We start from the raw sequence: 12,425 nt of genomic DNA, 5'->3' as shown, positions 1-12,425 counted from the left end.
CTTGTAATACTATAGCAAACAAACGAGTGCTATTTACCTTGAGCACAGTTAGCGCTCAACAGTGCTAAAAATGTATTGCTCCACTTGTAATTTAGCCCAAACTGTTTTGTAAATTTTATTACAAAATATAAAATTAAAAAACAACAGCAAAAATAAATAAGTATATAAACACATATCATCTGGCTCCTTGATCTTTTTTTTTTTTATATTTTTACGCAACTAAAATTAAACAATTACAATATTATTAAAGATACATATTAAAGAGAAATAAAAAAAAACAGTTTATTAATATTTTTAAGAAGTGAAACAGAAAAATTAATTATGTGTTTATGTTTCCCTTTTCAGGAACTGTAGGCTCTCAAACTGACTGCCCGTTTCATGCCCTCACCAGGCAAGTCTGAGAGGAATCGAACACCAATAGTGGTTCTCTATTTAACAGAAGTTAGATTCTACTTTTTAGTCAATCAAAATTAACTTATGATGTTAGTAGATCCCAGAGCAATTTTTAGTTTTTGACGGAAAGCATTAAATCTTTCCTTTTGAGCTGGCCAATCCAAGATGCAATGTGACTGGAACATTCCCCTTCTTAGATGTATGGTATAATGCAATTTATAATCTGGAATATCCTCAAGGAAGATAAGTATGATGGAGTCACGACTCTGTTCAATAGCTTGTTGGACAGCATGTTGTATCTTAAACCTTATGGAAAAACAAATTATTTTAACACTTTGTATTAATACATTTTATCATATTCCAATATTTAATTTTTTAATTTAACAAATGTGTTTTCCAAAATGCTTCAACGATTTTTCTATACTTTTAGAACCTATTTTAAATTCTTGAATTACTATGTAATCTATTAAAGGGAAAGAAAAGTAAACCAGTGGGTTGTATAATACAAAAGAAGTCTTGTCAAGATTCCTAACCTGCTGCCCTTTCTCTGATGCAGAAATCTGTATCTTTAAATAATCAATTTTGTTTGTAAAATGAGCTTATATCATTTTTGTATCAATGTTTTTTTTTTTTTTTTTTTACAAATTATCCACTTCATAATGTCACCCTGCTGGTAGCATTTTATGTGAAGAACACTGACCACTCTGAATTTGTATCCCTGAACCTGGCTAATCTTCCTGGATTCTTTCTTTGCCTCATCCATTGTGTTGTGATGTTTGGATTAAGGACTGAGTGATCACTGTGTTTGACCCTGGCTAATTCACTGGACTCTGGTATTGCCTTACCCCTATCTGTACTTTGCTGATGTACTCTCTTTATGGTATATGACCTGGGCCTGCTACTACATTTTCTTGAAGCTATATCCATTGATGAGAGATTTATTTGGATTGATTCCTAATATTGACCCTCTGACCTGTTTCTGGGCTTTGAGTATTATTCCCGCATAACGGATTCATCACCAAACAAAACAAAAAGGCAAGTGTTCACAGGCACAGCACACCACCACCAACTCTCTGAGCTTGAATACGGATGCAGGGCCCTTAAAGCATATGTACATCTGCAGCTTCAAAACAGACTTCATAAACCTAAACCTGCCACATAACTGTCCATAACTGCATCAGCAGGGGTTATCAGATAAGAAACTGCAAAAAAGTGCATGCTAACTACAAAATGTCAGTGGCAAGCCCCTTGTCTACTCCAATAACCCTTCTGGACTGTCTCATACACATAAGGCAGGTGGTGAGGAGAGTTAGGCTATTAAAAGTCAACTGCAACAAACAAGGTGTTAATGTATTTAACAAATGTTAAATGTTACCTTGTATGTTAATTTTGTGCCAGACTGCAAACAAATCTTGCATTCTTGTTGTATTTCTTGTGACTTGCTTATATGGAGTTTGGTTACTTATTATTTTTTTGTTTGTATAAAGATTTTAGTGAGAGGGTTGCTGTTATATAGCCTATTAAGAGTGGTTGAATAGTGATTCAGCCCTTAGTCTCAGAAACTATTTGTAATATACATCTTTAGTGATATAAAAAAAATATGTGTATAAATGTGTGTCTGCAATATAGATTTACAACATTTTTAAATAACTATAAACAAATTAATTTCTTTTTTTAAATTCAAGCCAATAAGCTAAGAGTTTTTAACACAAATTGCTTACCTCTTACACCAAGGATCTTTTAAAAACAAATTAGTTATAACAAATATGATTTTTCGACTTCTTTTCATACTCTTAACTATTGCACCAAGTTGAGATATTCCTGCTTCAAAGTCCCTTTCCTCAATGCAAAATTGTAATTTAGGCTCATCTTCTTCAAATGGTATCAAATTATTTTCAACCCAGTCAAGGTCATCTTTAGCGTGAATTATATAAGCATCATAATCAAAGTCTTCAGTTCTGTAATCAACTTCTCTGAAACCAAGTATCCTGTTCACAGAAACATTCCAGTAAAATTCAAATCTCCACCCTTGGAAGTGTATTAACACTACTAAAGACAGAAAAGTAATAAGAAAACTGAAAGAAAGTATGAACAATATATAAGGACTATTGTCTTTACAGGAAGATGCATCAAAATATTCCACATAAATACCATGGTATCGTGGAGGTGTGTTGCATTTATATTGAGAAGTATGGCCTGTTATAGTTACATTTGTTTTATTAAGCCAGTCTGCAAACCAAGCTATGCTATCACATGTGCAGTCAAAGGGATTTCCACCCATGCTCAAGTTTGTTAAAGTTTTGAAAACATTTTTAAATACTTCTTTTTCAACTGCTGTTATGAGATTTTTATGAAGATCTAGTATAGAAAGCGATCTCTGATCATCAAACAGAGACACTGGTATTATGTTTACATTATTTTCCCCTAGATCCAAAATAGATAGATTAGGCAGACCATTGAAAGCTGAATCAGGTATCTCATCAAAACCATTGGACACCAACCCAAGTATCTCCAAACTGTATAATCCTTTCAAGAACAAAACAGGACCACCTGGATTTGCGTGTTTCCACAACCGAGCCAAATTGTTGTGCTGAAGATTAAGAATTTTAAGGCTGTCCAAACCTTCAAATATATTGTCCTCTATGTTAGCAATGTTATTGTTGCTGAGATCCAACAGTGTTAAATTGTGTAGACCTTTAAAAGGAGAAGGGTTTAGATCTGTGAATGTCAATGCTGTTTTCCGCAAATACAATCGTTTAAGACTTGAAACATAAGTAAAGGAGTTGCTTCTTAGGGTCAACCGATTGTTGAAGGAAAGATAAAGAATCTCAATATTTTTAAGACCCTGAAATTCCTGGCCATATAATTCCTGGTTTATCTTGTTTAAACCTAAGTCAAGAACCTTAAGGTTACTCAGGGAAGAAAATGCTCCACTTTCTAATATGACTATTCCTGTTTTTGTCAAATCCAGTACTAACAATGGTGATTTGGAAAGAGATGAAAATGTCTTATTGGTAATTCTCTGCAGGTTTATAGAGCAGTCACTTAAATTTAACATTTTTAAGCTTGTTAGACCAGTAAAAGTGTTCTCTGTAAGGTCAGATATTTTATTTTCTTCCATGTTCAGATGTTCCACATTATTTAGCCACTGGAATGAAAGGTCATTAATAGAAACTTTTGATTTGATGAAAAACTTTCTTAAATTGAGATACGTTAGGTTCGACAAACCATAAAAGGTATTAGGCGTCAGCTGAGAAACTTGATTATTTTCCATGTTTAGATACTCTAATTGATGGAGTGGAGCAAACGATTTGTCATCAATATGTGATAAACTATTTTGGGAAATATTTAATGTAGTCAGATTTCTATGTTCTAATCCTGTAAATGTAGTGTTATATATATGTGTTAGTTGTACATTATTTAATGAAACAGCTTGTATTCCAGTTCCTGCTAAAGCTGTGCAAACGAGTTCCACCAGGTTTGCTCCAAGTTGCATATTGTCCATCACCAGTGTATGGAGAGTTATTAAACTGTGAAAACACTCTTTGGAAACCTAAAAATAAAAATAATAGTTATACAATAAAACAGAAATAAATTATATAATAATATTCAAAGAGTTTAACTGTACAATTTTGAAATTCTGAGTTATTTTTAAAAGACAAAATTAAATTAAATGGACAATTTAAATAAAAAAAAGTTTATTCTTGAAGCATGTTATTTTTGCGTTACTAATCCTAGCTTATTATGGGCTACATTCCAAATGGAGCAGTAGCACTCTTTTTGCATAAAACTTTTATCCAAAGCAAAACCCAAAGCATACTAATTTCAGAATCTCGGATAACGCGACCTTACTAACTTTTTCTCCCCATAGGCTTCAATGGAGAGTGCAGGAGAAAAACCTAACACATCGCTCACACACTAATCCGACAGGCGTCACATTCCAATGTTCTTCACATAAAGGAAAATTTTATTTTTATTTAAATAAATATTTATATATATATATATATATATATATATATATATATATATATATATATGTATATACCTATACCTATATAACTATTCATATTGATATATAGGTATAGATATATATATAGATATTTTACATTAACATGATCACATATATACGGTATATAGTGATAGGGATATTATTTCAGGCTACAGACAAGCTGATCCTGCCCTAGAACACACGGATCTGCACATCTGTGAAGCTTTATTTGGAGGAGAGGTGGTCTGAAAGTTTCTAACTACGGATACTTCAGGAGTTATTGGAGACTTGCATCTGAAAGCAGTGGCTTGCTGAAATCAGAGGGATTGGATGCTGATTACGTCATTACTTACCTCATATGGATTGAGGGTTCTTCAAGTAAGTTTACATCCTTGGGGGAACTGTATTTGAAGATTTCCTGGGAACATTTGGAACATTCATCACTTTGCTCCTGATTTATTATTTTATCTATGTGTTTATGGACTTTTTTCATTTTTGTTTTTATGATTATTTGAACTTTTTTCGTTGTTTTTATCTGATTTTTTTATCTTGCATTAGACTTTTTACATTTTATGCTTTGCAGCGCTTACCTTTCCCTTTTTTTTTATTTTTAATTTTAGAAGGGGGAATTTAGAGAGGCCCCCTTTGCTTTTAGGTATAGCAGCAGCTATTGGCATTTATAGAAATAATATTCTATTACTTATACTTATTAGGGATTTCTTTCTATTGTCCCTGTCTGGAGCGCTTATAGACCCTTAGCTTCCTTTGACTCTATCACAGGATTCTACTTGTTTGACATATATATATATATATATATATATATTTAATTATATAAATTACATTGTATTCTAGGTGAAGAACATTGGAATGTAAAATATGTGTAACACACTTTGGGTTCTGCGCTTTAGGTCTAACGTGGTCTCGGAATAGGAGCGTTATGGAAATATTAAATATTAAAAAATAAAAAATTATTATTAATAAGTATTGTAGATACTGTAATATATATATAGTGGATGGGGAACAAAGCACTCAATGGTCTTGAAATATATTTAAACTTGAGTTTTATTTGCAGTGCTTTGTTTCACATCTACTATCTACCTGCTTCTTAGCACCCTGGCATTTGAATGCAGTTAGTGTGAGTGCACTTAACCTACCTCCTATATATATATATATAATGGATTATTTAGAATATTTTAGTACCTCTATAATTATTTCCATTAATTTTTAATATTTTTGAATATTTTATAATTAATAAGTACATAACACACCTTAAGATAACTCATGTCGGGTCAGCACACATGAATTTGTGTACTCCTCTCAGGTTTGTGCACATAAACTTGACAGAAGTATACCACATGTGCTCTAACACGACATGAGTTATCTTAAGGTACGTTAGGTATTTAATATAAAATATTCAAAAATATTAATAATTAATGTAAATAATTATTATAGCTGTATAAAAATATCCTAAAAAAACATAGAATATATATGTATATTTTAATGTATTTATAATAATTATTAATATTGTATCAATATTTAATATGTCAATAACACACCTTAAGATAATTAATTCTTTATGTGCGCTAACCCAATGCCATGTTAGAGCTAAAGCACACCACCCGAAGCATATAAAGCATATTTTACATTCCTATGTTCTTCACATAGAAAAAAAATGTAATTTTATTATTAATTATATATGAACACATACATATCTGATAATGTTAATTTAAAATGTATAGCTATACCTATATATCTATACAGGTATAGAGAGATATATTGATATATATAGAAATATGTATTTAAAATAAAAATAACTTTTTCCTTTATGTGAAAGATTAATAACTACAGTCGGGTGTTAGTTTTTTTCTTCTACGCTCTCAATTGAATTCTATGAGGGAAAAAGTTACTGTAGTCGTGGTATCTTTAGTCCTGAAGTTAGCACACGTCGGGTTTCGCTTGCGCGCAAAACTTTTACTTTCAACTTGCAATAAGCGCACTAACCTGCATGCGCACAAAGATTTTTCCACAAATCACTCTTGAACCTGCTACCCTTCAAAAAAAAAATACTTACAGCCTCGACTTTATTAAGCCCCTTATAGGGATTCTAAAGATACAGCATGCGATCTTTTACAACTTTCCAATTTACTATAAACTTTTCTTTGTTCCTTTGGTATCCTTTGTTGAGGAGTAAATCCAGGAAGGCTGATAGTAGTTTAGGACTGTCCACATGTTATTTAAAGTCTATGACAGCAGCGTTTGCAACTATGTCTAACATTACTATAAATATTGTTGCAAACACTGCTGCAAGATGGCTAAAGACACGTGCATGCTCCTAATCTAACCTAGGATTACAATTTAATGAAGGATACCAAGAGAACTAAACAAAATTGATAATAAAAGTAAATAGGAATGTTGTTTAAAATGTCATGATCTATGCAATCAATGTAAGGTTAATTTTGACTTTACTGTCCTTTAAATATACTTACTGTCCTTTAAATATACTTAAACGTTTCTATCATATCACCTCTTACCCTTCTCTCTATATATATTTATGCCATTAAACCTTTCTTTTCTCAAAAACTTTGCCGGTGTTCTGTAATATTTCCCTACCTTGTTACGTTGTCCTACCTACGTAACGCGTACGGCCAAGCCTATATTTAGATAGAGAACTTTTATATCCGCCATATTTGTTTCAAAAGGAGGCTGATGTTAAAATAGTGATCAGATTCTGTATAATTTTCGGAACTTGTTATATTTGGCTATTTTCAGTGCAGATCTCGCTGAAACTTAAATAATTAAAACATAAAGACAAAATATTGTGTATGGTATTAGCTTGTAACAATAGCGTTAATTGAATAAATGTATTTTTCAGGCTATGTAACAAAAAATAATCGAAACATATCTGTACCCTGAAAAACTACATTTATAAAAGTAATGCTATCATCACAAACATACTATTTTTTAATTATGTTTTAATGTTTTATGTTTGAGCGAGATCTGCACTCAAAACAGCCAAATATAACCATCCGATCAATATTTTTATATCAGCCTCCATTTGAAACAAAAATGTCTGATATGAAAGTGCTCTATCTGGCCGTTCGCGTTACGTAGGTAAAAAAAACGTAACACAGTAGGCAAATATTACAGAACACCAGCACTTAGTTTTGAAATACATTTTAAAACCACTGATCTGCCAAACCTTGAACAATGTGATAATTTATTTTAATATTTATTTTAATATTTACCATAAAGCATCAGAATAAATTCTGCTATAACAAAATTTTGACATTTCAATGCACATTTGATAACAATTACATTGTATTATGCAACCTTATATTGAATTGTCAAGTCACTTTAGTGATGCAAAAACAATTTAAACATATGCAGTAACAAAATAATGTAGTGCCAAATATATATATATATATATATATATATATATATATATATATATATATATATATATATACAGGGAGTGCAGAATTATTAGGCAAGTTGTATTTTTGAGGATTAATTTTATTATTGAACAACAACCATGTTCTCAATGAACCCAAAAAACTCGTTAATATCAAAGCTGAATATTTTTGGAAGTAGTTTTTAGTTTGTTTTTAGTTTTAGCTATTTTAGGGGGATATCTGTGTGTGCAGGTGACTATTGCTGTGCATAATTATTAGGCAACTTAACAAAAAACAAATATATACCCATTTCAATTATTTATTTTTACCAGTGAAACCAATATAACATCTCAACATTCACAAATATACATTTCTGACATTCAAAAACAAAACAAAAACAAATCAGTGACCTATATAGCCACCTTTCTTTGCAAGGACACTCAAAAGCCTGCCATCCATGGATTCTGTCAGTGTTTTGATCTGTTCACCATCAACATTGCGTGCAGCAGCAACCACAGCCTCCCAGACACTGTTCAGATAGGTGTACTGTTTTCCCTCCTTGTAAATCTCACATTTGATGATGGACCACAGGTTCTCAATGGGGTTCAGATCAGGTGAACAAGGAGGCCATGTCATTAGATTTTCTTCTTTTATACCCTTTCTTGCCAGCCACGCTGTGGAGTACTTGGACGCGTGTGATGGAGCATTGTCCTGCATGAAAATCATGTTTTTCTTGAAGGATGCAGACTTCTTCCTGTACCACTGCTTGAAGAAGGTGTCTTCCAGAAACTGGCAGTAGGACTGGGAGTTGAGCTTGACTCCATCCTCAACCCGAAAAGGCCCCACAAGCTCATCTTTGATGATACCAGCCCAAACCAGTACTCCACCTCCACCTTGCTGGCATCTGAGTCGGACTGGAGCTCTCTGCCCTTTACCAATCCAGCCACGGGCCCATCCATCTGGCCCATCAAGACTCACTCTCATTTCATCAGTCCATAAAACCTTAGAAAAATCAGTCTTGAGATATTTCTTGGCCCAGTCTTGACGTTTCAGCTTGTGTGTCTTGTTCAGTGGTGGTCGTCTTTCAGCCTTTCTTACCTTGGCCATGTCTCTGAGTATTGCACACCTTGTGCTTTTGGGCACTCCAGTGATGTTGCAGCTCTGAAATATGGCCAAACTGGTGGCAAGTGGCATCTTGGCAGCTGCACGCTTGACTTTTCTCAGTTCATGGGCAGTTATTTTGCGCCTTGGTTTTTCCACACGCTTCTTGCGACCCTGTTGACTATTTTGAATGAAACGCTTGATTGTTCGATGATCACGCTTCAGAAGCTTTGCAATTTTAAGAGTGCTGCATCCCTCTGCAAGATATCTCACTATTTTTGACTTTTCTGAGCCTGTCAAGTCCTTCTTTTGACCCATTTTGCCAAAGGAAAGGAAGTTGCCTAATAATTATGCACACCTGATATAGGGTGTTGATGTCATTAGACCACACCCCTTCTCATTACAGAGATGCACATCACCTAATATGCTTAATTGGTAGTAGGCTTTCGAGCCTATACAGCTTGGAGTAAGACAACATGCATAAAGAGGATGATGTGGTCAAAATACTCATTTGCCTAATAATTCTGCACTCCCTGTATATATATATATATATATATATATATATATATATATATACAGGGAGTGCAGAATTATTAGGCAAATGAGTATTTTGACCACATCATCCTCTTTATGCATGTTGTCTTACTCCAAGCTGTATAGGCTCGAAAGCCTACTACCAATTAAGCATATTAGGTGATGTGCATCTCTGTAATGAGAAGGGGTGTGGTCTAATGAAATCAACACCCTATATCAGGTGTGCATAATTATTAGGCAACTTCCTTTCCTTTGGCAAAATGGGTCAAAAGAAGGACTTGACAGGCTCAGAAAAGTAAAAAATAGTGAGATATCTTGCAGAGGGATGCAGCACTCTTAAAATTGCAAAGCTTCTGAAGCGTGATCATCGAACAATCAAGCGTTTCATTCAAAATAGTCAACAGGGTCGCAAGAAGCGTGTGGAAAAACCAAGGCGCAAAATAACTGCCCATGAACTGAGAAAAGTCAAGCGTGCAGCTGCCAAGATGCCACTTGCCACCAGTTTGGCCATATTTCAGAGCTGCAACATCACTGGAGTGCCCAAAAGCACAAGGTGTGCAATACTCAGAGACATGGCCAAGGTAAGAAAGGCTGAAAGACGACCACCACTGAACAAGACACACAAGCTGAAACGTCAAGACTGGGCCAAGAAATATCCAAGACTGATTTTTCTAAGGTTTTATGGACTGATGAAATGAGAGTGAGTCTTGATGGGCCAGATGGATGGGCCCGTGGCTGGATTGGTAAAGGGCAGAGAGCTCCAGTCCGACTCAGACGCCAGCAAGGTGGAGGTGGAGTACTGGTTTGGGCTGGTATCATCAAAGATGAGCTTGTGGGGCCTTTTCGGGTTGAGGATGGAGTCAAGCTCAACTCCCAGTCCTTCTGCCAGTTTCTGGAAGACACCTTCTTTAAGCAGTGGTACAGGAAGAAGTCTGCATCCTTCAAGAAAAACATGATTTTCATGCAGGACAATGCTCCATCACACGCGTCCAAGTACTCCACAGCGTGGCTGGCAAGAAAGGGTATAAAAGAAGAAAATCTAATGACATGGCCTCCTTGTTCACCTGACCTGAACCCCATTGAGAACCTGTGGTCATCATCAAATGTGAGATTTACAAGGAGGGAAAACAGTACACCTCTCTGAACAGTGTCTGGGAGACTGTGGTTGCTGCTGCACGCAATGTTGATGGTGAACAGATCAAAACACTGACAGAATCCATGGATGGCAGGCTTTTGAGTGTCCTTGCAAAGAAAGGTGGCTATATTGATCACTGATTTGTTTTTGTTTTGTTTTTGAATGTCAGAAATGTATATTTGTGAAAGTTGAGATGTTATATTGGTTTCACTGGTAAAAATAAATAATTGAAATGGGTATATATTTGTTTTTTGTTAAGTTGCCTAATAATTATGCACAGTAATAGTCACCTGCACACACAGATATCCCCCTAAAATAGCTAAAATTAAAAACAAACTAAAAACTACTTCCAAAAATATTCAGCTTTGATATTAATGAGTTTTTTGGGTTCATTGAGAACATGGTTGTTCTTCAATAATACAATTAATCCTCAAAAATACAACTTGCCTAATAATTCTGCACTCCCTGTATATATATATATATATATATATATATATATATAATAAATGCTAATAACAATCCTAAACATCAAAATACATTCTAATTCTACTTCTAAGTATATTAAAAATAACAAATACTAAATTAACAAAAAATAATAAAACCTAACATTACAGAAAAAAACAACACTACCGAAAATAAAAAACACAGTTATGCCTATACTCAAAGACCCCCTTTAAAAACCCAACCCAAAACCCACCCATGTGACAGCCATCAGCCAGCAACATTGCTTCCCTAATCAATCATGCCAAACAAAGAAATAAAAAAGAAGTGATATAAAGTTTAAGATATGTACAGTATGGTATGTGAAAAATCTATTCTGGTATCTGTATTATCTGTATTATCTTGAATCAAGACACAAGTTATCCTCTAGTCCAGGCATGTCAAACTGAAATAAAGCTGATGATAGCATTCTAATTGTTTAATTGAAAATGGTTTAAGTCTGCAGTACAGATTAGTTTGTTTAATGCGGGTATATTCAGCCACATTTATATGGCCAGATATACATACAAAACAAATGTTCATTTTGCTATTGGATTTTCCTTAAAAAATGTAAATGCAATATCGATAATATGCAATAGCGTAGCACCATGAATGTGAATATTTATATTGTCTAAGTCATGGGCGTCCGGGTGGAGGGGAAAAAAAACTGAAATATGCCCAGACAATATATATATATATATATATATATATATATCAGTTTAATGTTTTTCAATGTTGATATAAAAATGCTTGCAAAGATCCTAGCCACCAGATTAAAGAAATTCCTTCTGAAATTAATTGCACCAGAACAAGTGGGTTTTGTACCCAGCCGAGAGGCCAGAGAGAATACTATAAAAGCTTCCCTATTGGTGAATTATGCTCAGAATAACAAAATATAGATGATATTAGTTTCCACTGATGCAGAAAAAGCCTTTGACAGGGTCAGCTGGAGCTTTCTGAGAGCTGTCCTGTCAAAGATGAAATTTGGACATCATTTTATACATAAGGTCTTCTCTTTGTATACAAAACCGTCGGCACATGTGAAAATAAACAATATTCTATCAGACCCTTTTAGCATATCTAACGGGACACAACAGGGGTGCCCACTTTCCCCACTACTATTTGCACTCACAATAGAAATATTAGCTCAGAAGATTAGGGAAAATGCATTTATATCATAAATTAGAATAGGAGATCAAGAACACAAATTGTCATTATATGCTGACAATGTTTTTTTGTCCATATCCCGCCCATTTATATTACTACCAGAAATACTGCGAGAGTTTGAGGAATATAGTAAATTGTCAAACTTTTATCTAAATCAGAACAAATCTGAGATCCTGAATATAAATCTTCCTCAGGCATAACTATGTGAACTCTGCCTGAAAGGCCCTATGCGAAT

The 12,425-nt window shown here is 34.1% G+C and overlaps 1 protein-coding gene across 1 annotated transcript in view; it reads right to left on the bottom strand.

The window, feature by feature from the left end:
* Nucleotides 1–257: 257 nt before the first annotated feature.
* TLR3 (toll like receptor 3) overlaps nucleotides 258–12,425 on the bottom strand; it is a 76,795-nt gene continuing 64,627 nt past the window's right edge. The window contains 2 exon segments of the mRNA XM_053703893.1: nucleotides 258–699; nucleotides 2,115–3,946. Coding sequence (XP_053559868.1) covers nucleotides 471–699; nucleotides 2,115–3,946 — 2,061 coding nt within the window. The 3' untranslated portion in view covers nucleotides 258–470.

The sequence above is a fragment of the Bombina bombina genome, chromosome 2 (genome assembly GCF_027579735.1).
Source record: "Bombina bombina isolate aBomBom1 chromosome 2, aBomBom1.pri, whole genome shotgun sequence".
NCBI lineage: Eukaryota > Metazoa > Chordata > Amphibia > Anura > Bombinatoridae > Bombina > Bombina bombina.
The sequence above is the reverse complement of the archived record's forward strand: the minus strand, read 5'-3'. Positions and strand labels throughout refer to the sequence as shown.